The sequence below is a fragment of the Pteronotus mesoamericanus genome, unplaced genomic scaffold (assembly GCF_021234165.1).
Source record: "Pteronotus mesoamericanus isolate MK-2021 breed Mesoamerican mustached bat unplaced genomic scaffold, CSHL_Meso_final scaffold_99, whole genome shotgun sequence".
NCBI classification, from domain to species: Eukaryota; Metazoa; Chordata; class Mammalia; order Chiroptera; family Mormoopidae; genus Pteronotus; species Pteronotus mesoamericanus.
The window spans coordinates 6,944,785-6,968,971 of NW_026555330.1; the positions used below are offsets into that span (position 1 = coordinate 6,944,785).

Here is a 24,187-nt window from a genome sequence, read left to right on the forward strand (position 1 = left end):
AACAAACAAAATCAAACAGGCCAGTGGGAAGGCAGGGTCAAGACCCAAGGCGTCACCTCCAGAGCCTCCGCAGGAGCACCTGCAGCTGCCCTTCGCCCCCCTCGGTTCGTTGGGGAAGTGGAACCGGGCTTTGAGCAAGGCAGGCACACGTGCCCGTCGGGTAGAAGGACAAATAAGGCAAAAGATCTGGAAACCGCAGTTGCCGGGGGAGAAATGGAAGGGTTGGAAAGGTGTGCCCGCTCTGAAAAAGCTACTCCCTTCTGGGATAAGTGGGGAGCCGCCTGGAAGGGGCGCGGGTGCCCACAGGACAGTCCCAGCCCGTGCTGCGAAGGTAGGGGCTGATCTCTCCGGGTCCCCCCCCCGCGTTTGGGGACTGCGGGGTTAGGAAAGGCACGCTTCCCGGGGCGCCCCGCGGAGGGTGGGAGCGAGGTGGCGCCGCCCCGCCCCGACGCGGGTCGAGCGCCCTCTGCCACCCCAGGCAGCCTGCCGGGCAGAGGGAAGAGCGGGCCCGCCCAGGTGCGCCAGGGGTTGGGCAGAGCCCGGAAGGTGCGCCGCCCCGCTCGGGGCCCGTCCCTCGGCCTCCCCCCGCGTGAAAGTGAAAGTGTCGGCCCGCGGAGGTCGGCACGGGGGCGGGGCCGGCGCGGACCTGGGAGCGGGCGTCGGGCTCTGGAGGGGCCATGGATGGGCTCGGCCGCCGCCTCCGAGCCAGCCTGAGACTGAAGCGCGGCCGTGGGGGTTAGTGCCGGGCCGGGGCATGGGGCAAGGGCGCGGTGGCAGCGCGGGGACCGGGGTCAGCACGCAAGGTGACCGCGGCGGGGGGCCGGGGAGGGAGGCGCGGAGTGTCGGGATCCGGGAGCCGTCCGCCGCGTCTTCGGGAGGGCTGGGCAGAGCTCAGGTGAGCGGAGGGAGCGTGCAAGTAGGAGCGGCCAGGGCCTGGTGGGGACAAGGTCGGAGGTCACAGGAGTAGCCGGGCTGAGGGGGTGGCAGATGAAGGGGAAGGCGGCGGGTAGAGGAAGCCGTGGTGGGGCCCCTGGGCCACGTGTCCTTCCATCCAGGAAGCCTGCGGTGCGACCGCAGAGCGCCTGGAGCGCCCTCCGGAGACCCCGCCTCAGCCCCGGGGTGCCCGCCGTCCCTCCCCGCCCCGCCTCTTTCCGCCGCGCGCCTCGCCCCCTGCACCGCTGGTAGCTACTGGCCAGAAAACCTGGCCTCCGAGGGGGCGTAGCAAAGCCGCCCGAGGCCATCGGGGGCTGCGGAGAGTGTGGCCCCGACCAGAGAGCTGCGGTGGCGCTTGCTCAGCGGCAGCCTGGAGTGTGAGAACCAGGCAAGTCCCGCCTCCCCGAGCCCCCTCGGCGCAGTGAGGATTCCTCCCAGCCCTGTGGGAGTCACGTTGGAAGTCGAGGCTCGTTTCCTTCTTTCTTAGCCGGGCGCTGTGCTTTGGAAGGAGGGCAATTAGGAATTTGTTCATTTTTTTTTTTCGTTCATTCAGCAAACATTTATTGTCTCTTACTACTAGCCAGCCCTGCGGCCGAGCAGCCGCAACCCTCAGCTGCTCTGCTCATGCCTGGCTGTCAGGGGAGAACGGGCCGTTGGGACAGCACAGACCCCCGCTTCCGGCATGGGCACAGGGAAAGGCCGAGCCAAGCCACCCCCACGTCCAAGCCCCGAGCTGGGGAGGCCTGGGGCTCCTGCCACCACCCCTGCCCTCCACCTCCCGCTGTTCTGCCTGAACACGGGCTTCAGAATCTGCTGTTTCACCCGAAACCAAGGCAGAAAGGTCCGAGGCCACGGGCAGAGACAGAGGTCTGGGACTGTGCAGGGGCCCGAGCAGAATGCAGGGGAGGGCACTGGCCTGGTCTGCCCTGTCCCCCTCCACCCGAGACGTCCGTGTGTATGGAAGGGACCTGCCTCCTTCAGCCCAGAGGAGACACTCCAGTTGTCCCTGCCCACCCTGGCCCCAAGAGGAAGTGGTGATTCTGCCTGGACGTTGAGAAACTGGAAGATAGGCAGCCAGTGCCGCCTGTCCTGAGGTCCGCCCCCTGCCAGGCCAGGACAGTGTGCCCTTTTCATCTTCCATACCTTGGTCTGTCCTCCACCCTCCGGGGGAGCTCCCGGTCCCTCTAGGGCAGTTGTGTGGCAAGCAGGTGTGTTCCCACGTGCCTTCCTTACCCACACAAGGACCGTGTCAATCATCCTGCTGGGCGGTGTGGCATGGGGGTGGTCCTGGGTTGAGAGCTGCCCAGCTAGAAGAGGAGGGGCCAGCTTTTCAGACTAAGCTTGCAGAAACTCCTCTCACCTGTATTTCAGCTGGTTCTGGGACTTTCCTCAGGTAGCTGTGGGAGGAGCTTGCCGGTAGATGAACGGGTGTAACCAGACTCCTGACTTCCTTAGAAAGGGTGGCTCCCTCCACAATTAAAAACCCAGGATAATAATTCCTTTCCAGGGCACTGGGGATGACCTAGATGAAACGGGTGTTGGGCGCATGCGCCTCCTCTGCTGATAACCCCGTGGGAGACAGGAGAAAGCCATAGTCCTGGGTTTCCTGGGCCTGATCCCACGAGTCTAGTTGCTTTTTGTCTGAGTTCATGAGTTTTGCTCTTCTCTGGGCTAGGCCGATGGAGCAGGAGGGAGTGCACTGTGAATTGCAACTCAGAGACCTCCGGGGAGGGAGTGCTCTCCCGAGGTTCTGGGATGATCAATGAAAAGATTTGGGTTCGCACGTGGCGGGCAGTCCACATTTCTGGGCTGTTCGGTGTGTGCTGCATCCGGAAGGCAGGAGCAAGGGCATAGGACTCGTAATTCCAACCCTCAACGGATACTGTCCACAGTCCCTGAACTACTTTGTGCCTCAGTTTCCCCATCTGTATCAGCCAGGTGCTTATTCCTCAGAAGGTGGTGAGGACTGGGCAGGTTGCGAGCGAGGAGCAGAGAGAGTTCTGAACGTTTTGGGTCGCCGTTCTCCCCGTGACAGTGTATGTAACGTCCTTAGTTACTGTGACGGGGGTTCTCCCGGGAGTCATGGCGGGGCCCCTGAGTGCTGGTGTCTGTTAGTCCCGCGAAAGCCAGGTCCAAAGCCCTGAAGAGCAAGCAGCCGTCTCCTCTGTTCTGGCACCTCATTTCCTTCCAGCGGCCCCTGACTCTCTGCGGGAGTGGCAGACGCCGGCACCAAGCGTCTTTAAAGCCTCCTGGCTTCTGTTAGACGCAGCTTCCTGGCCACAGCGCTCCTCTCTTCCTTTGTGCATTTACCCACTCGGGGGTTTCTGTGAGACTCCTAGGTGATTCATTGCTGTCCTCCCTCCCCCTCTTCCCCAGCCTCAGACACAGTCTTCAGACACCTCTAGAGCTCCAGAGGCCCGCTGCTCTGCTTTTCGCTGGGGCAGAAGCGTTGGCCTGGCCCAAGAAAAAAAAATCTAAGCAGGCGTTGGGGGTGGGGAGGAGAGCACCTGGGTGCTTTTGACTTTCACCGAGTGACCCTCAGGGTGCTGAGGCCACCGGTTCACCACTGTAGGCCAGGGAGACTGTCCTGAGTCAGTGCCTCCTATTTGCAAGAGGGGTCCTCTGCTGGGATCCCAGAACACGTCCCAGGGTGAGAAATCTGTCTCAGGAGGTGTTGTCAGGCTGAGTGAGAGGTGCTCCTGTGCAGGTCGGAAATATCAGAAACTCTCAGCTCAGAGGTGGGCTTTGCCTCTGTTTCACCACCAGGAGAGGAGGCTTTTAGGTTTGTCTTGACTTCCAGGTTTCCCTCTTACGAGAATGGTTTCTCCTTTCAGATATCAGGGACAGCAGTGGCATCCTGGCCGTGGGGGGTGTTTGGTCCTGTGCTCTAGCTTGCAAACCCGGAAGTCCTGGAGGTTCCAGTGTGCAGCAGGGTGCCTCGCCGGGGGTTTGGGCCGCTGTTGGCCAGGATGAGACGCGAAAGGCCAAGGATCAAAGTTAGGGGATAGAAGATCCGGGTCCTGAGACCAGCGAGGTTCCAGGGCCTACAGTCTGACCTTATCTCGAATTCTTCTCTTTCCCAATTGTAAATAAACCCTCGGTACAACCTGCAGCCCGAATTCAAAGCCCTTAGCAGCTGGGCCACGGAGGTGTTTACTCACGACCTTTTGTCTCACCACACCCCGGGGCTCTTTGGGAGGAGCTGAGGTCTGAGCTGTCGGGCCAGGATGCTGCTGCCTTTGTCGGTGCGGGCGTCCTGCCGCCTTCCTGGGTCCCGTCACATCCTCCTTGCCCAACCATTGGGTACCCAGGATGGAAACTGCTCCCCCTGATCTGGAAGGCAGCGCGGGGCTTGTCTTCACTGCGCTGTGGTCGGATGTTGAAGCAGCGGCCCCTTTCTCGGGCCTTCTGTAGCCAGTCTGCTTTGGAGGAAAGGGCAGCGCCCCATGCCCTCGCAGGCCCAGGACGATGGAAGGACAAGGGGTAGGCGGGATGCTCAGGAGGATCCGCGTGTGGCTGCCTCGACTCCGAGCAGGTCTGGACTGGATTGCTCACTTCCTCCTTTCCACAGTGACTCTCTTCCACGGGGCTGTTTTTTCTTTGAAATGCTTCTTTTCTTTTTTTTTTTTTCTTCCTTTTATATCTCGACCTCCTCCTAGGGTCTCGCAAGACTGGGCTGGGAGGCTTTCCCTGCTGGTTTTAGAGCCTGTCATGCCCTCTGGGGGGTTGGTGTGATCACAGCCACAGGGCCGTGCGGCTCTTCTGGTTTAGTGAGCACAGGTCTCCCGTTTCAGGCGCTGTGCTGGGCACCCTTTAGGTGGGCGGTCAATCTGTACCCTGGGGCACGGGGCTCCCAGGGGGCCTCCCCAGTACATTTCCTTGGCTTCCAGATCAGTGATTTCTTTTCTCCCCTTGGCTCCGCGTGGTTTCACATCTCCCCGGGCAGGCACGGAAACTGCCCACTTGGCTCTGATCCTGTTCCCAGACCTGAGGTGCCAGGGCACGGTTGGGGGGCGGGGTGTGGGGTGGCAGCGCGTGAAATGCTGGAGTCCTGGCCCCTCACAGTCTCCCCTCGGGGCCTGGACCTCTGAGGTGCTGAGGGGGCCGTGTGTCTTGGTTTTAGGATCCGTCCAGAACACTCCGGGGGAGGATGCCAAGGAACCAGAAAGGGCCCCGGAGCACTGTCTGCCCAGCTTTGCTGGAGGACAGCATTTCTTTGAATACCTCCTCGTGGTTTCCCTCAAAAAAAAGCGGTCAGAGGAGAGTTACGAGCCTACGATCACCTACCAGTTTCCCAAGGTAACGGCTGCAGGAGGGGGCGGCGGGGCCAAGGACAGGGTGTCTGCGAGGCAGCAGGGTGCCTGCCTCTCTCCCTCGAGCCAGCCGGGCTGGCTCAGTCGGGAGCTGCCCTGAGCTTGCCCACTGACATTTCCCGTGGGCCCCGGCCGGTGTTCTGTTATCACGCACAGAATCTAGGTCCGGCCTCTTCGTGAGGCCCTGACCTAGGCGCCCGAGCTGGGAACTAGGCTAGCTCCTCAGCCCCTTTTTGGACCTCCTGGTTCTCCCGGATCCCATCCCCAGTCACCCTTCTCTACCGAGAGGCTTACCTTCTACCGGAGCTCCTGGTGGGAACCCCCTCCCTGGGGTGGGTGGGAAGGAGAAGGAGGGGCAGCCACACGCCGGGCTCCTCCACTGCTCCTGTGCTGGGTGACAGAGATTCTCATTGACCCTGAAAGGGTGACAAGTGAGCTGGCTGCTTCTCTTCTCTGATGTGGTATCTCTCTGACGCGGTCCTCGCAGGAGGCTGGGCGGTCCCTGGGCCTTCTGTACTCAGTGTGGCCCTCGTCCCCATCTTGATGACGCAGATCCTCATGACACTGAAGCCCAACTCTGGCTCCCGTAGATCAGGCCCGGGAGGGGCTGCTTCAGTGCTGGGGTCATTCTGGCCAGACCCAGAACGAAGTCACTGTGTAGGGCGACAGGCAGAGGCACGCTGTGACCCCACGCCAGTGGAACGCTTATTGTCAGGCTGCGTTAGAGCCTCAAAGGGAGCCCGCCCGCCCCCAGCCCTCTCCTGCCGCACCCCCGCTCACCGCCGTCCCCTTCCCTGTCCCTTACAGCGGGAGAACCTGCTCCGGGGCCAACAGGAGGAGGAGGAGCGGCTGCTCAGTGCCATCCCTTTGTTTTGCTTCCCAGATGGGAACGAATGGGCACCACTCACTGAGTATCCCAGGTAACTGCGTGGCCCTGCAACGAGGACTCTGGGATTGGGGGGGAGGGGACGACGTGAGCCTTGGGGCTCCTGTGGCCCCTGTGCTTGGTGTGTATGCCACTTTCTCGCCAGCGTTCTTCCTCATGGGGAGGGATTCAGCTGATTCATTCATAACCACCTTGCCTGGGGTCCCTCAAGACCAAGGATCTTAGCTGATGCTGTTGACCAGTTAGCTCTGTGCAGGGGAGGGGGAGGCTCCCTCCCCTGTGAGAGGAGCGGCAGGCTCTGTGCTTTGATTCTGCCACCGTCAGACGCTGGACTTCGAAGAAGGTCTTTGGCCTCGAAGGAGGTGGCATAGCAAAGTCGCTTAAAGAATGAGCCCCGGGACTTGGCTGTCTGAGTTCGAATTTTGGCTTCACGACTTACAAGTTGAATGACCTTGGATAAGAAGCGCCGCCTCCACCTCAGTTCCTTCAACTGTAACGTGGGCATCATGATCAAACGCACCTCAGAGGGTGGTTCTGAGAATTAAACGAGATGATGCGTTTGGAGCCTGGCACCAATAAGCACTTAATACCCTTCTGGTCCTGTGATCGCTGTCAGGACCAGTCGGCGGCTCCCTGAGCCCTCCTCACCCCCCTCCGCGCCCCCTGATGCTGCCCACCGTCCGTTTTACAGCCTAGCGAGCAAACGAACATCTCGTGTGCTCTTCTTCCTCAGGGAGACCTTCTCCTTCGTCCTGACCAACGTGGACGGGAGCAGGAAGATCGGATACTGCCGGCGTCTCTTGGTCTGTGCAGCTCAGAGCTGCCCCCTCCTCTCGGCAGCCTGCTCGGCCGCACAGCTGGGCATGCTCCAGCCTCCGCGGCCAAAGCCCAGGACCCTGGCAGGGGTGGTTGTAGAGAGAGTGCAGCCCGGCGCCCGCCGGCTGCCATGTTAGTGCCCCCGGCGGCCCCACAGGGACAGGGACACAGGCCCCTGCCCGCCCGCCCGCCCAGGGGCCCTCTGCCGGCGCTGCTGTGGTCTTTGCTCTCCCGACTCACACCAGCTGCTCTCAGTGGGAGACTGCGACCTAGTCCTCTCGGCCTTCTCAGACCTGGCCTCGGGAGCCTCCCAGAGCACAGACCGGGATTTGAACATCTACTCTGGGCTCTCTGGAGTCTTCAGGTCACTTTCACAGCATTGTCCTCCCTCGCCCCTTCCTCATCCCTGCAACACAGGGATGAGGAAACCCCTCCCTCCTTGGACCGCAGGTGACGGCAGTGCTTGCCTGTGGGCCCGCCAGCCCCCTTTGACTTCGGTGGCCGCTCTGGCCGCCTTGCTCCCAGGGCCGTGAACAGGACCTCTGTACAGCCAGGCCGCCTTCCACACGGCCCACCTTTGACCATGAGTCCCCCAGCCCCAGCCACCAGCCTTGTGGGTGGGGACTCAGGGGCGGGGACAGGTGATAAAAAATAGACAGATGGAGGCCTAGGTAGAGATATGGGACAGGCACAGGAAAATGAGGGTGGGGCGGAGCGGGGGCAAGAGGCAGGTGGGTGGGCGAAGGCTCTGGGGAGGCCGCAGCCCTGAAGAAGGCTCTCTGTCCCCCAGCCCGCCGGCCCTGGCCCTCGGCTCCCCAAGGTGTACTGCATCATCAGCCGCATCGGCTGCTTCGGCCTGTTCTCCAAGGTAGGGCCCGAGCGGGATTCCTCGGGGCCCTGTTGGGCCTGTTCAGCTCCCCGGCCTGCCTGGCTGCCTGCCCCGCCGAGCTCCCTAAGCCCTTAGGGAGCGCCGCCCTCATAGCTGGGGTCAGGCGAGGCCCAGGGTGGGAAACCGAGGCAGAGCGGGGCTCGGGCTCCACCTGACTTTAGAGAAAAGTGAGAACTGAATCCAGGGGACCACCTGACCTGCCGAGTGCCCAGGTCTCCCACTCTGGTCGGGTCAGAAAGCAGCTGGAGGGACAGTGGGAGGGGCCCCAGGGCAGGGATCAGGAGTTTTCAGTTTCTTAGTCTATCAAGTGCATATAATGACCCTGCACCTTCCTGTCTCACTGCTGGTGTGGAGCTCTGGGGAGGTGATCTGTGAGAAAGGCAGAGCTCTTAAGAAATGTGGAGACAATTATACAACTTCAGACTCCCTCCGACTCCTTCCAGGGCAGAAGGGACGTCGAGGTCTCGGGGACTTTTCCTGCTGGAGCCCCTTTGAAAGCCAGCACCCCTGAGTTGGGGTTGGAGTGGGCCCTCAGAATTGAAGGCGTGTGTCTTGGTGGCCACAAACGTGTGCTCTGCCCCAAGCAGGCCCCTTGGAGGACAAAGGCAGGGAACTCCGTCAGCCCCTGCTTGGGCGGAGCATTCGTCTGTGCGTGGTGCTGAGGGTCAGAGGCTGTGCCCGGCCCTGGGGAGTATCCGGTGGAAGGTGGAGGGCAGAGCGGCGCCCATGCTCCCACTGCACCCAGTGTGGATGAACATGGCACCCCCATGGTCGATGCCTTTCCTTGGGGATGGCTTCCTGGAGAAGGCAGCTGGTGCCGATGTTAGGAGCAGGGAGAATATGGGTGGGTTGAGGGAGGATGAAAAGAAGAGGCTGGGAAAAGCACTAGAGAGGGAGGAGAAAGGACCAGCCGGTAATGGGCCGGGAAGAGCCATGAAGATCGGCGGGACCCCCGCGGGAGCCTCACCCACGGGCGTCTGCCACCCTCGTGGTCGCCTCCCTTTGAGCCACGCCTCCCGCGGTCCTATTCCACGCAGATCCTGGATGAGGTGGAGAAGAGGCATCAGATCTCCATGGCGGTCATCTACCCGTTCATGCAGGGCCTCCGGGAGGCGACCTTCCCTGCTCCCGGGAAGACCGTCACTCTCAAGAGCTTCATCCCTGACTCGGGCACTGAGGTGGGTGTGGAGAAACAGTGAGGCCCGCCCCCGCTGCGGGGCAGGCTTCTCCGGCATCTCTAAGCACAGGCCTTCCGTTCACGGGGTTAGCACGCAGAGAGACGGAGCCAGGCTCGGAACCGGGTCTTGGCTTCGTTTGTTGGCAGAGCAGAAAGTCAAACCCATGTTTTCCGATCCTCCCCACCTGATGCTCCTGAGGACCTATTATCCAGTGTTCAAGCTGCCAAGACCTTTATTTATAACAAAGAAACCATGCAAGCGGAGGTTCCCAGAGCTAGAATAGACTGTGCCCCTAGCCCCCAACCTGCCACTAGCCCCCACGCCCCACCCTCATTGTCCTATGTCTCTACCTTTGGGCTCCCTCTGTCTTTGTTTTATCACCTGAGTCCCCTGAGCCCCCACCCGTGCTGCACAGGGGGATGCCATTGTTTTGAGGCACTAAGCAGACAAAGCAGCAAGTAGAACACTGGTTCTTGTTTTTGTTTTTTAATTTAATAGCTTTTTTTTTCTTTTATTGAATTTATTGGGGTGACACTGGTTAACAAAATTATACAGGTTTCAGGTGCACAATCCATAGCCCATCCTCTGCACACTGTATTGTCTGCTCACCACCCCAAGTCAAGCCTCCTTCCGTCACCATTCATCCAGAACATTGCTTTCAGAATTCTGGTGCCGGCCCCTGTTCCCCTGGATGACCTGTGGGTCCCCCTGAACCTTGGCTTCCCCATATGTAAACAAGAGGAGGGCTGGGCTCTTTCACTTACTCAAAAAATAAGTACGGAATGCTTGCCTGGCACCGAGCTTTGCTCATTTCTGGCTCTGGCGTGGTGAATAAAATGAACATGATCCCTGCCCCCATGGAGCCGAAAGTCCAGTGGGGGTGACGGGTGTTAAGGAAACAGACAAATACATAATTAAAGACTCTGTGATTGTGATGAAGGGGGGGGGGGACCCAAGATGCTACGTGAGAAATGACAGAGAACACTCATCACCCCAGGTGGCCCAGGAAGGCCTCTGAGACAAGAGGGAGGACAGGGGAGAAGGGACAAGAACAGTGCAGGGACGTCCTAGCCCGCGAAGGCCCTTGGGTCGGGGAGTGTGGGACGTGCTCGGGGACAGGAATGAGGTGATGGGGCCAAGCTCAGCCAGGGAGGTGGCACGTGCTCTGTGAGGCTAGGCCAGAGGCAGGACCTCGTGGACCATGCGAGGGATGATAACATCTCGGTTACTCCCAGGCAGAGGGAACCCATGGCTGGGTTTTCGCAGGGGAGAGACAGGCGCAGACCCACCCCTGTGGGGACGGTGGAGGCCGGCAGGGGCCCAGCCCTCGGGGGTCTGCAAGGAGTTTCAGTGTGGCGACACCTTCTCTCTCTGGTTTCCCCAAGTTCATCTCCTTGACGCGGCCCCTGGACTCCCACCTGGAACACGTGGATTTTAGTTCTCTGCTGCAGTGTCTCAGTTTTGAACAGATTCTTCAGATCTTTGCCTCGGCGGTGCTGGAGAGAAGAATCATCTTCCTGGCAGAAGGTCTCAGGTGGGTCCAGCCGCTGAGCAGCTCACCTGCGCTGCATGGCATCCTCGGGTTCAAGGGAACAGCCGCGAGGCCCTTGAAGGAAGCAGAGCTGTAGGACCCGTGCGCTCCTGTTTCTAGGTCTTGATCTGCGCTGCTTCTGCCTCCAAACTTGACTGCTGCCTAAACCTGAAGGAGGTTTCCGATTTAGCTCTGAGAAGCCTCTGGCATGTCCCAGGGACACACTGTGGGTAGAGGCAGATACAATTCTGCTCTTGAAAGGCCGAGGGAGGGAAGGAGGACAGGGACAGGGCAGGAAGGCACAGAATAGTATCAAGGTCAAGGCCATTATCCATAATGACAAACACATGTCATCTACCCAATCACTCATTCAGCTTTTATTGTGTGTCAGCTGTTTGTCATATGCCAAGCAGTCAGGAGGATACAGGCAAACAAGACACAGTCTTCAACCTTAAAGGGATGCAGAATTCTCTAGGGGTGGAAAGCATAGGTGTTCGATCAGCACAACGAGGTTCATGTCCTGTTCTTCCACTTCAGCTACGTCGTTTCCTTAGGTTGGCTCCTTCACTTCTTGAAGTCATGACCTTCTTATGTGTAAAATGGGGGGGGAAATGATCAAACCCATCTGACAAGGTTGTGGTGGGGATTAAATAGTTCACATTAGGCACCTCGCACCCTGCCAGGTACATGTTAGTAAGTGAGAGCTGTTATTCTTAATAATAAGCTCCCAGTTGAGTATATCCCTGTGTGTAGTTGAAGCAGAGCACTGGCATGTCTTGGTCTGAGAGACACATGGAGAGACACGTGACAGAGGGAGAAGGAAATAAAATCACAAAACGGTAGGAGGTTAGCCTTCTCTCCCTGCCTGGGGACAGAGAAAGCCGGTGATACTGGGCTGGCTCTACCTTTTAGGGAAGAAGAAGAAGGAGAAGAGGATGTTAGGGACCCAAATGTTAGGCCAGAGAGGGTCAGGGGAATGTCATGGCTTTTAGAGAGAGAAGGAAGCTTGGGCAGGGAGTGGGTTGAACAGTCTATAAAAATCCATGACAACAAAAAGGCACTAGTTGCTGGCAAATCCTCGAGGGAAGTGGTATAACCTTGTGCTTTGGAAATAGCCGGTTCCCTCCCAGCCCTGCAGGGAAAGGCGAAGTCTCCGTACGGCTGGAGCTGGGATGCTCGCCCGTCCCCTCAGATCAGTACTCAGGAAGTGAATGTGACCGCAGGTGCCAGCAGCCATCCAGGGGCGAAGGCTGCCAGGACTTCCCTCTCGGTCCCCAACTTTCTCTGGGAAATCCCACCTCTCCCCACTTCCTTCCCACACCCTTGGTCAGATTCCTGAAATGCAGGCAGGGAGGGGACTTCCAGGCAGCCTGAGCCCGGGCAAGGCTCTCGGAGACACTGCCTCACTCAGGAAGTGCTATGCTAGCTTGATACCAAGAACTGGAACAAGGTTTCCGCATCTGTGTTTTTATTGGCTGAGGTTTGGGAGGTCACCAGGAGAGAGGAGGAACTGTGGAAGCTGGTGAGAAACAGGGAAGAGAGAGTGGGGTTATGTGTGTGTGTGTATGGGTGCGGTTTGGTGGGGGGTGAGGAGTTGACCTGAAGGGCCACTTAGGCAGCAATGACCCAGGGAAGGCTTCATTGGAAAGCGGCGAGAGCCCTCTGCGGGACTTTCCGGGTAGAAATTGCTGGGTGAGGTTCCTGGAATCCAGGAATTTCCCAAGCTAACTCAGGCACTGGCCTGGTAACTTGGAATAACCTCCAGTGGCCAGAGGGAGCCGTGAGAGGTAAACACTGAGTCCCAGTGTTTACATGTTTGCCTCCTTAACGACACTGAGTTCTTTAAAAGCAGTTCAGTGTCTTGCACTTCCTGGTATCCATGCCCTTAGCACAGTGCTGGGCACACGGAAGGGGCTCCACCAATGATCCGTTTGCGTGAAGACATGCCTCCTTCCCTCTTCTCTTTAGAGCCACTTTCATTTTTGCCCCGTAGTGAGCTCAGAAGACTGAGAAATAAGGAACAAAGCCTCTCTCGGTCTCTGCCCCTCCCCTCCCAGCTGCGAAGAGTCCCATGTGCCCAGCATGGCGCCCAGGCCTGCTTCTGCACCAGACGGGCCGCAGGCGAAGCAGCCGCTGTGGGTGGTGGGCAGCGTGGGGGTACGGGGGCGGGTGGAGGCAAGGGAGGCCCCTCTGACTCTCGTTCTCTGTGCCTTGTCCCCAGCACCCTGTCTCAGTGTATCCACGCTGCCGCCGCGCTGCTTTACCCCTTCAGCTGGGCACACACCTACATCCCTGTTGTCCCCGAGAGCCTTCTGGCCACTGTCTGCTGCCCCACCCCCTTCATGGTCGGAGTCCAAATGCGCTTTCAGCAGGAGGTTATGGAGAGCCCCATGGAAGAGGTACGGCGCAGCAAGGAGGAGCCGCGATGCGGGGCCAGGCAGACCTGGACTCGGATCCCAGCTCTGCTCCTCAGGGCTGTGTGGCTTGGGACAAGCTGCTCTACCTCCTGAACCCTGAGCTGCTGCTTCTGCGAAATGGGGGTGACAGTGTCCAGTTCGTCGGGGTTCTAGGGGAAATCTCCCCCGCAGAGCTCCTCGCCTGGTGCCGACACATAGGTGACGCTCAGTAAGCGTCAGCTCATTCCTCCACAGTGATTTCCCTTTGGGCTTCACGGGCAGCACGTAGCTTCTTGAGGGGTCATCTGACTGTCCCAGGCCAGCTGGTCCCCCTGAGCAGGCTCTGATGTGACCCCTGTCCCATCTGAATGGATGAGCACAGCTGGTCTCTACAACACACACCTCCCTGGAATTCACTCACATTCCTTGGACATGAGCTAATGAATGTAGCCATTACTGAAAACCGAGTCTCAAAAAGGCAGATCTCTGTAGCCATGTCAGAAGGACAACTCAAAACCTGTGTCCTGCTTGAGCTGTCAGTAGGAACTGTCAAGAGAGAGCATGTTGCTAGGCCTGTGTGTCTGCGCTGCCTAACCTTGCCTCTGGCTCCAGCCAAGGGGAAGAGGCTAGAAGTAGGCCACTGACGAGGTCTGGAGTCAGCCGCGAGGGAGGGCTTCCCCATTTGCATAGGAAGTAAGTGAGGTCCAGAGAACTCCAGGGACATTTCGGAGGCACAGGGAGAGCCCAGAGTGCTGCTGGGAAGGAAAGAAATAGTTCCCTTCCTTGCTTCCTGGCCCTCCCCGCTGTCCTCAGAACTGCTGAGTACACACGCCCTTTGAACGAGCCCTTGCCTCGTGACTAACTGGGACAGAGTGTCAGCTCTGTGTTTAGCAATAAGGTTTAAAATGTCCCCAAATCATTAGTTATGAAACTTCCTGACCTTGCAGCTCAAGTGTTTCAGAAGCGGTGGCTCCTTCCCCAGGCGGCCGGTGGGGAGACACCCCAAGGCCAGCGGGACTCGGGCTCCTGCCCCCCACAGCCGTGGCCTGCTCTCCGCCTCGGCAGCTGCTCTGTGAGACGGGCAGGGCCTCCCGGGGGTGTGTGGGTTTCCTGGCTCCCCACGTAAGCTTTCTGGAAGGGATTACTTGGCAGTAATATACCCAAGTACTAGAAAGATTTTGGGGGAACAACTTTACACACAGAAAAATTCTTTACTCTCACACTTAGCTCCCAACCCCCAAAACAAATGCCCTTCCCTGAGCCAAGGCACCTCAGCCCATGTACACAGTGGTTTCAGACGTGGGCTGGTTCGACTCCCCTGCCCACGCTCATGAAGGGGCCTGCTCTGTCTCGACACACTTTCCAGTCCCCATTTTTCCTTCTTTTTGGAAGGAGGGAGCACAGAGGGATCGTTCACCCCATTGTCAAGAGCAAGGGTCCAAACTGAAAAGAGGAGCCCAGCAGGCATCGAAGTGACCAGCCAGGGCCTTGGTGGGGGGGGGGTCGTGGCGAACCGTTGAGCGTGCGCCCCGCCCACGGGGCAGCTGCACTGGCTTCCCCCCGGATGTTGTTCTTGAGCAATGAGGACCAGCGTGAGACTGCCTGACTTTTCAAAAAGCCCCAAATCCGAATTTTACGTGAAATTTTCCCATTTAAACCTTGGGAACAAAGTCAGTTATTTGGAAACGCTCTGAGGATCAAAGGAAATCGCAGGCTGGAACCCGACAGTGGGATGGCGCTGTCCTGTCGCTCTCGGCGGCGAAGGAGCTGGACCGGAAGTCAGGCCCCCGCGCCCAGCGCGGCGCGGGCCTCACCTGCAGCCTGTGGACACGGGGTCCCCTCACTACCGTTCCTCTCCTCTTCCTGCTGACCCTGCACCCATTTCCTTCTCTTGCTGTTTCCCAAAGCTCCGAGGGAGCTTTTAGCCTGCTGCAAGCATGTAAAAGGGAAAAGATGTCCATCCCTGTCCTAACGCTGACCCGAGGGAGGGGGCTGAATGCGCGTGTGGGGACAGGAGTGCCACCCTGAGGAGGGTGGCTCTATTTGTCAGCAGTCTGACCTCAGGCAACTGCTTTGAGTCGGGATAGTACCTGCCTCCACAGGACTGTTGGGTTACATGAGATAAAATGTGCAAAGCGCTTACCTTGTTCTGAATGTTCCATCTACAGAAGCAATTACTATGCTTAACTAAGGGCGGGACTGACTATGGTGCCCCCACATTGCGTTCCCCTCCTCTCCCAGCCGTGTCCCCTTTCCCTCTCCCACACCCTCATCCCCTCTCCCCAGGAAGGAAACTGAGGTTTCCAAAGGGAATGGTGACAAGGGAGTGTGGGACAGGAAATGAGGATCGAAGAGGCTGATCTTGTTGTTACTTGGGCTGAAATGGACACCGTAGGTCCCCCTGAGGTCTGGGATGACAGGGGAAGCAATAAAGCCATTTCTGTGTTTATTTCAGGTCCTGCTGGTGAATCTTTGTGAAAGAACCTTCTTAAAGTCAGTGAGTACCTGGGTTCCGGTCCCCTGTAGGCCCCACTGACTCCATGACTCTAGTCGCACCCACGCTCCGCTTATTTCAACTAAAGTACTTCTGTTGAGCGAGAACCTATGCTAACGGGACCTGTCCTCTCGCAAGGAGCCCATGACAGACTTACAGGCACCCAGGTGACATCACAGCAAGGCAATCCACACTAGTGCCTTTAAGGAAGGCCAGAGGGGTAGAGAGGAAACTTACTGTTGACCGTCAAGCTGAAGACCAAGAAACAGCTTCTGTTGTTCCTCTCCTGTGTGGCCGATTATTGATTTGGGGGTGGAGTGGGGCATGCAGACAGGCCCTTGTCTCTGCCAACACCTCCCCTCACACCTGCTCCCTGACTGCTGGACCACTGAGCTGACTCTGTCCCCTCCTAGGTTGGCGACGAAAAAGACATCCTGCCACCCAAGCTTCAGGACGACATCTTGAACTCTCTTGGGCAGGGGATCAGTGAGTTAGAGAGTAAGTCCTACGCCCCTCTTATTTGGGGTGTCTCCGGAGACCCTGGAGGCGTGATTCCCAAGCGTCCCCTTTCGGTCCTGAAATGAACCTACTCAGCAGGCCTGGGCCAGTCCCAGAGGCCTGGATCCTGGGACAAGTCTGAGCTTTTCTTCTTCCTCAGCAGTGGCTGGGAACCCATGCCGAGCGTCCCATTTTAACGAGTCAATCAGTAATTACGAGCGCCCTCCCTCCCCCCGCCTTTTCCCCTTCCCCGGAGCTTTCAGCCTGTTTCTGCCACCCTGAGGTGGCCTCTGTATGTCCCCTTGCAGCTTCAGAAAAAATCAACGAGCATGTTTCAGGCCCTTTTGTGCAGTTCTTTGTCAAGACTGTGGGTCACTACGCTTCCTATATCAAGCGGGACGCAAGTGGGCAAGGCCACTTCCAGGAACGGGCCTTCTGTAAGGCTCTGACCTCCAAGGCCAAGCGGCGATTCGTGAAGAAGTTTGTGAAGACACAGCTCTTCTCGCTTTTCATCCAGGAAGCTGAGAAGAGCAAGAACCCCCCTGCAGGTACCCACCACCTAAGCCCACAGCGTCTCTGCCCCTCACAGCAGTGTGGCCCCAGGAATGGCTGTGATCTTACCAGTGGGGAAGCCCTAGGAAGTGCCCCGGGGCTGACATTTTGTAGAAGCCATTCTCCTCCTCAGCAGAGGCCCTTGCTCTTTGAGTCTGGAGCTAATTCCTACTAATTATTCGTCGTAGGCCTGTTTTGGGGCCGAGTGAACAGTGGCTCTCCAGAGGCGTGGAGGGTGTGGGAGTTCCCCTGCAAGAATGTGGGAGTAGCAAGGGGAGCTTGGGGAGCAGAGGACAGAAAGCCTCTTTCTGATCCTGGTCCCCGAGCTCCTGGGTCCTCCAGGCCAGGTTGGCACCTCTGACACCTGCATCTGAACCCACAGGCTATTTCCAACGGAAAATACTTGAATATGAGGAACAGAAGAAACACAAGAACTCAAGGGAAAAGACTGTGAAGTAAGGCCTGTGGTGAACAGTGGGGGCTAGAGCTACAGGCCAGTTTTGGACTTTGGCCGGGACCACGCGGTAGGATCGGCGCAGCGCTCGGCCCGGGAGTCCCGTCTTCCTCCAAGTCTCGCTCCCCGCCGGTGTCTTGAGCTTGGGACCCCCAGAATCGGCTTTCTCAGGACGCTGGGCGGCTCGGGCCACTGCTCGCAGAGCAGGGCTCCCTTTGCAGAGGCGCCGCGGAGCAGGAAACAGCGGCGCACAGGTGTTAAAGCTGCTGCCACCAACCTGTCCCAGGGACTGCTGTCACACAGTCCTCCAGGGAAGGCGTTGTGGACACGCGAAGATGAGGATAATAAAATGAAAATCTTGTTCATACGTGTTACCTCTGGCTTCTACTACTGGGGGAGGATCAGGAAAACACGGGAAGAGGTGTGAGAATACACGGTACCGGAGGTGGCGGGGGGTGCTGGTCCTAGGGGCCCAGAGCTCTAGGCTGTGTTTGAAGCTGCAGAATCCTAGGGGTCCCCACCTCCACCCCCAACAGGAAGGGTGAGGGATACGGGCCCAAGCAGCAGTCGCACCACCGGGGACAGGGCAGCCGTTCCCGCGCTTTCCTGCATCCCAGCTGCAGGCCAGGGCGGCTGAGGGTTGGAACTGCGGGGACGGGAGCCAGGGCAGAACCCGCGCTCACCGCCTCCGTCGCCAGGCCCGCTGGCCCAGCACCGCCAGTTCAGAACCTTCAGTTTCAGATGCCCAACTTCCTACTTGTTACTTTGGGAAACCCAGTTCTAGTCATTAAGAGGGATCCCCGCCCTGACTTTATTTCTCTTGAGAAAAGAGAATCCTAAGCATCCAAAGGAGTTCAGTGGTCGCCCTGTCTACCTTCCCTCTATACCTTTACTGCCTTCTGCTGAAATAGTGGAAAGGACGGCGAACTTTTAGAAGCGTCGTCTTTTAAAACTGAGAGAGAGAGAGAGAGAGAGAGAGAGAGAGAGAGAGAGAGAGAGAGAGAGAGAGAGTGTTTTTAAAACCTCCATCGTTTAAAACCTCCAGAGTGTGTGTGTGTGTGTGTGTTTTTAAAACCTCCATCATGTGTGTGTCCTCAGAGGCCCCAGACCTCCATCGTGTGTGTGTGTGTGTGTGTGTGTGTGTGTGTGTCCCCTCAGAGGCCCCAGAACTCTAGACAAAGGGGAATGCAAATGTCTTTGGAGGGAGGGGCAGGGTGACAACTACAAAAAAAAGCCTATCAAGAGGTTGAACCAGTTCTGTTTTAAGTTAAACAGTTTACACAAAATAGAAAGGTCACAGGACACATAACGACAATGCAGCTGACCAAATTTTCTTATTTATTAAAGAACAGAAATAAATTTTGCTTAAATTCTTAAAAATGACATTAAAACTTAGTTTATCTTTCCACTGAATAAAACTGAGGAAAAGGCTGGCTTTCAGATCATATATTTATTTAAAAAAATAAAATGGATCAACAAAGGTACCACATTATTCGGCATGCTGACAGGGTTCCCCAGCCCGCTAGAGACAGTTTCTAGAACAATAAAAAAAATGACTTCCTCCACAGTGCGAAGATGGGAAACCTTTCCATCCAAATTCAAGGTCTTTATCACCAGGTCCCCCTCACAGGCTAGTGGGATACATCTGTGCCGCAAGCTGAGCTCCTTAGTAAAGACAGGTTGAGAAGACACTAAACAAAGATGTCACTGATAGCTGATTTGTTAAAATTGTAAAGCAACCGTCTTTTGGCCTGCAAATATTCTACATAAGAAATCGCCACTGGGGATCTGCCCCGCCATGACAATTTTATTCTGAATCCAGATAGTTACCAACACGCATTTTTTCCTGCACGCTTTCTTGGGCCAAACCCTGTATTATCAACATGTTCAATTTAAAGGGCAGGACTTGGAATTCCCATTCTCACACAGGACCGTTACGGAGTGTTACCAATAACAAAGAATAAAAGTTATACAACATTGATTATTATAAATTACATTTGTTCTTGTCCTCCCCGCTCTCAGATTCTTTCCTGCAGAAAACATGAGCTTCCTGTCTAACAGCAGTTCCTCCCCTAGTGGTGATTAGAATGAGCTGTAGAGGCCTTGATTCTGAAGACATGTATGTGCAGGTGAGACGCAATCTGATTGCAGACACTGACGCAGTAGCGGATCAAATCAAAGAAAGAGAAGACCTGGAAAGAAGAGGGACTATTAGATGGGTTCTCAGGACCCGCCCAGGCCATCCCTAAGCTTCCTGAAGGTGAGATGGTCCGGCTTCTGACTTTCTGCTCTTCAGACTCACCCTCAGCTCCATACAGGTTAGTAACTCAGTATCCCACTGATTCTTCTTTTACGTCAAGGACCAACAAGCCCTTTCTTAGAGTCACAGTTCATTATTTCACACTTTGCAGACCACACTGTCTTTGTCACAAATGCTTAACTCCGCCACTGTAGCATGAAAGCAGCCACAGACGATACATACTTGAATGGCCACGGCTGTGTTTCAATAAAACTTTATTTACAAAATCAGGCCATTGGCCCATATGGTGTAGTTTGCCACCTCCTGCCAGAAATGTGGAATTTATAAGCCCTAATGCAGGCAGAAGTAATAATAATGCAAAAAATGGCTTGAAGACAAAGCCACAAGGAACTCTCACCAAAGTCCCATCAATGTAGTTTTGACATTCCAAACCATTACAGCTATAAGACCTCTCTCTCAGCACTGGCCCAGGGAAACAAGAAAATAAGCAGCCTCCACATCATGAAATACAATACCCACCAGGGCAATCCAAAGTACAATGTATTCATCAATAAAACTGTTAAAATACTGGTCCAGAAACAAAAGTGCTGGGCCTATGAACGCTGTGTCGTGCAAGTGCATCTCACTTTTAGTCATGTGCGCCACCTGGGAATAAAAGAGAACCACACTGCAGCAATTGGGAGCTACACAGTACACCTGTTTCGTGCTCAAATACCAAGTTTCAAGAATTCTTTAGCAGTATCTGTTAAATTTTCAAAACTAAAACACTGACAACATGAAGTATGTGAGAGTTATACAGCAAAGGGACCTACCAGGTTGTCCACTAAGCCCCCAAAAGCGGCTTCTCACAAGGAAACCTACTTAGAGTGTAGAGACTGAGACTGAAGGATGCAGATAAACAAAATACCCAAATAAAACTGTGGAGAGAAAGCAGGAGAGTCATAGTGGTTCAGGGAGCTGCTGATGATCTCACTGCAGCTTCACAGAAGATATGAACAGCTCCCACGCTGATGTCAAGAGACTTTGATCAGAGGAGAGCAAACTCTAGCACTAACACCTCAGTACACTATGGGGTGAAAACTATGGCATAAAATCAAAATAAGATGAAAATGAAAACCAAAAACTTTCATGCTTACCACAAGCTTATTGGTGATTTTAGCAGATACAAAACCAAACGTCAGTATATAAAGACAGGGATGCTTTTCAAAAAGCTGGACTGCTGATTTCTTGTAGATCATCACAGCTAATGTAATCACGGATCCAATGTGGAGGAAGGGAGAAAGGACGCTTGTTCCCTAGGCAGAGCAGAGAGGAGAGGAACGCACGGTATTTGCGGGCGATCGACTCACACTTTTAAGATCCTCAGGGAGCCTGACGGCCAGCCGGCTCTATAATGGAACTTCAGGACAGCTAAGGAAAAGTGGCAGCCTGCGTTGGCTGGGCACAAACTGAGGATTTTACTTCTACGAGACCAGGATTATTTTATAAAGAAGGCCATATTTTTTTAACATATGTATATAAAAGTGTGTGTGCGCATGTCACAAAAATATACATATAAGAACATAAATGTACGCGTGTATAAATAAAACTGAAGTTTTGGATGTTACTTTTTTTAAGACTAAATGGAAACTCTTAGTTAACAAGTGATTTCATACAATTCAAATGAAAAACAAAGGGACCACAAAAGCATAAATTATCACTGGGAATCTTAAGATATACTCACTGCGATCGTTGATCCGTTTTTCCCAACACCACCTGTGAAGATTACACGGAAGTAATTCGTACAGGAAAATATGGTCCCTGCTACCGTACAAAGTGCAGGAAAAATTTTCACTTGAATATTCAGCACTGGAATCTTTAATAGGCAGAGAAAGAACAATTAAAATATATACAAATTAAAATAAGAAAATAGAACATTCAATTCATACTCTTGATTTGTTCACCATGCCCTCCAGTTTAGTAAACACTTAAATTAATGGAAGTTTCCCTCTCCTTCCCATTATAAGCAATATAACAAGTCACCAGATGATGCTACACAGAAATTAATCTCACTTCTGACATCAATTAAAAAAAAAAAAAAAGACCCAACTTCATTCCTTTGAGCCACACACTAAGTAGGGTTCACGCACCACATCCCAGCCGTCTGGCAACAGTGGCCCAAGCTGCCTTCCGGTGTTTACCAAAGAAGTGTACTTGGCCGCCCTCCTTGTGCACTGTTTAACTCAACCTCCAACTGTAATTTATTACTCACTGTTATGATAGGTAAAGCATGGATAATAAAAGACTAAAAAATTTGATTGAAAAAAGCCTGTAAACTGGAGAAGGGAGGACAGAAGTGCTACTCAGAAGAGCTCCAAGGCCAAACTGTTAGGGTTCGGGCAGCTGGCAAAAGCAGCGGGTGACTAAGAAGGCGTTCACATGCAGCGGGGTGGGGGGTGGGGGTGGGGCGCGGCCAGCACACCAAGTAGTGGGACAGCTCTACAACTGGGTGTCCAAAGTCCTATCATAGAAACCTACTTTTCAGGAGAAGTAAATGATACATTTTTATAGTATACTGAAAATGACTGATTTACCTAAAATAAGGGGGACGGAATAGGTTGAGATCATGTATTAATCAGACAAGTACAAATCCATCATTTAAAATGAAATGTACTTGTATTAATACTGAACATCATTTAAGAATCTCTCCCTTTCTATACTGCTATACTTTAGCTTTTCTGAAATTTTGTCCAATGTGGATTGAAAAGAAAGCAACAGTAAAATGACGTGGCCGAATAGCGGAAACAAATGACTATAGGAACAAGATTCCAAACACCTACAACAGTTTAATAGGTAATGAGTTCCTACAATAAGGACATTTTAATGAGGGTTGTTCACACTTCTTTGTAGGGCTATCATCTGCCTACACTTTTAAAATCAAGTAGGAAATGCGAAGTTTCCTTTGTATGAATAAAATTGCAGTAAAATTGGTAGATATAAATCTTAATGTTTAGATCATTAATTTCTTCAAAATTCTCGAGAACTCAGTTTGTTTACACAACTCTATGACCTCTTGCAAAACTGCAACTCTAAAAAGAAAAGTTGAAACCAACTGTTCAAATTTCAAGTTGTATTGTCGCAGTGTTTAAGAGTCTAAAACGAAATAGGTCAACTTAAAAATCAAGCCCAGGACTCACGGGCCATCCTGAATGGCTGTCTTCCTTTCCTGAGCAAGCTCCAAACCCTACAGACTCAAGCCAAACCTTGTTTTCCATAAAAGAGAAAACCAACACCATGGGTGCTTTGAACTCCAAGAGAATCTTCTGCTACAGTTCAGAAAACTAGCAATATGAAAATCTCGATCAGATGCACCTGGCTGAAATTCAATAGATGGGTGGTTTCCTTTTCCTTCCCATGACAAAGGACCAGTCTGGCAAGAGGGAAATACTACACTCCCCAGATTTCAAAAGCAGCAAAAGAGTGACAGGGGCCTCTTCCATCTGGGCCAGCGGCCCGAGTGGCTGCTCAGCCGTGGCAGTGATCGGTGCCACAAATGAACCAAAACAGCGCCACGGCTGGACTCAAAATTTGGAAGATGCTTTTGGGTCATGGAAATGGCTGACCTTTGGAAGAAGGGAGAATGAACAGGAACATTAGAAAAGCCAGGCAAATTAGTAAATTGCTTGGACCACCAAGCAGGCAAGCACACACAGGCTCGGAAGCGAGTGTCATAAACATTCTTAGCACCCTCTTTCGCTTCTGTCATATGATAGCTACATACACCAAAACATAAAGCTCTTGAGTGTAGGATTTTGTTTGAATTGACTTTTATATTCTCTCTAGAGCCCTGGATATTGTAGGGGCTCAATATGTACTTGTTGAATGGAGATGTTTTCCCTTTTTCCTACTAAGTAGAATTACTGTTTTGAGAGTATAAAGACACATCTTGTCCTGGCCAGGTGGCTCAGTTGGCTGGAGCATCACCCCCTTCACCAAAAGGCTGTGGGTTCGATTCCTGGCCAAGGGCACATACCTACGTTGCAGATTCGGTTCCCAGTCGGGCGCGTATGTGAGGTAAAGAATGGATGTTTCTAAAAATCAATGAACATACACTCAACTGAGGATTTAAAAAAAAAACAAAACACCCTGCCCCACATGGAGAAGGAAAAAGGTAGCTAGCTACCAGAAAATCTGAGGCAGAGCGAGGGGAGAGCTGGGGTCAGAGGGATCCCAAGACTCTCCAGAGGATCCCTTAAAAATCGGCACCAACTGAAGCACTTCCACAAAGCGCTGCAAGTGTGGCCATTTTCACCTCACATGCAAACCTCAGGGGGGTGGGCGCAGTCTGTCTTTCCCAATCTTTCTCTTTCTGTCCTCCTGGAACTCATCGAAGGTGGCCAAAGGGCACCCAATCTGCAGAGGCAGCCAGAAAGCGGCATGATAACACCTCTATCCCAGGCCCATCCGGAGCCCGGGCAGCTCTCAGGCTGGAAAGGGCAGGGTGGGTTGTGGTGCCTGCCCTCAGCGGCAAGCCCTGGATTCATGCCATGAAACCCCGTGTCCGAAATAATGTCAATCTACTGTAATTCCTGTTTTGAAAGGTTAGAAATGGAAAAAAAGATCTTAAACCATCCAATTTACCAGATTACAATGGACCCATGTTTTGGTAATAATTTGGGTTAATGTAGAATATCAGTTACTAAACTGTTAGACTAGTTTTCTTATGAGCGTAATAAAAAGTTCTTACAGGCTTTGTAAATTTCAACAAAAATAGAAAGTATCATTTTGAGATTAGATACTTCCAAAAAATATGAGATATGACTATTTGTAAATAATAGACGTGAACTCCATAAAACTACAACGTAACAATAGTTAGCATCCAGTAAGTGTTTAAGAAAAATCCCACTTAAATCTTTTAGTTTAGGAATGAGATATAAATTACACTACCTAGTAGGTCGTTGAGTTCTCCCCTAATGAACATGGTGTCTCACGGTTTAATATACATTTA

At 54.1% G+C, this 24,187-nt stretch overlaps 2 protein-coding genes across 7 annotated transcripts in view; one reads left to right on the forward strand and one right to left on the reverse strand.

The window, feature by feature from the left end:
* Positions 1–644: 644 nt before the first annotated feature.
* On the forward strand, positions 645–17,275 carry DENND2D (DENN domain containing 2D). Of its 2 annotated transcripts, none has more exons than XM_054565050.1 (12): positions 645–735; positions 5,057–5,232; positions 6,054–6,166; positions 6,866–6,935; positions 7,739–7,816; positions 8,875–9,015; positions 10,401–10,549; positions 12,768–12,945; positions 15,398–15,439; positions 15,850–15,934; positions 16,243–16,482; positions 16,869–17,275. In XM_054565050.1, exons 1-12 carry the CDS (start codon positions 678–680, stop codon positions 16,943–16,945), a joined length of 1,407 nt encoding a protein of 468 aa, XP_054421025.1. In that variant the 5' UTR covers positions 645–677; the 3' UTR covers positions 16,946–17,275. The 2 variants fall into 2 exon arrangements, with proteins under 2 accessions (XP_054421025.1, XP_054421024.1); XM_054565049.1 differs by lacking the exon at positions 645–735 and adding an exon at positions 4,395–4,468.
* A 994-nt stretch (positions 17,276–18,269) lies between these two features.
* Positions 18,270–24,187, reverse strand: part of CEPT1 (choline/ethanolamine phosphotransferase 1) — a 34,826-nt gene continuing 28,908 nt past the window's right edge. For all 5 annotated transcript variants that reach the window (XM_054564916.1, XM_054564912.1, XM_054564913.1 and 2 more), the window contains 4 exons: positions 20,924–21,055; positions 20,337–20,495; positions 19,720–19,845; positions 18,270–19,132 (listed from right to left, as the gene is read on the reverse strand). In XM_054564916.1, coding sequence (XP_054420891.1) covers positions 19,013–19,132; positions 19,720–19,845; positions 20,337–20,495; positions 20,924–21,055 — 537 coding nt within the window. In that variant the 3' untranslated portion in view covers positions 18,270–19,012. The remainder of the gene's footprint in view (positions 19,133–19,719; positions 19,846–20,336; positions 20,496–20,923; positions 21,056–24,187) is intronic.

Coding starts and splice junctions, on each gene's coding strand:
- DENND2D (XM_054565049.1), top strand. CDS start 4,402: ATGGAAGGACAAGGGGTAGGCGGGATGCTCAGGAGGATCCGCGTGTGG. Junction 6,936..7,738: donor GATACTGCCGGCGTCTCTTG/GTCTGTGCAGCT, acceptor TCTGTCCCCCAG/CCCGCCGGCCCTGGCCCTCG. Junction 16,483..16,868: donor GAGCAAGAACCCCCCTGCAG/GTACCCACCACC, acceptor CTGAACCCACAG/GCTATTTCCAACGGAAAATA.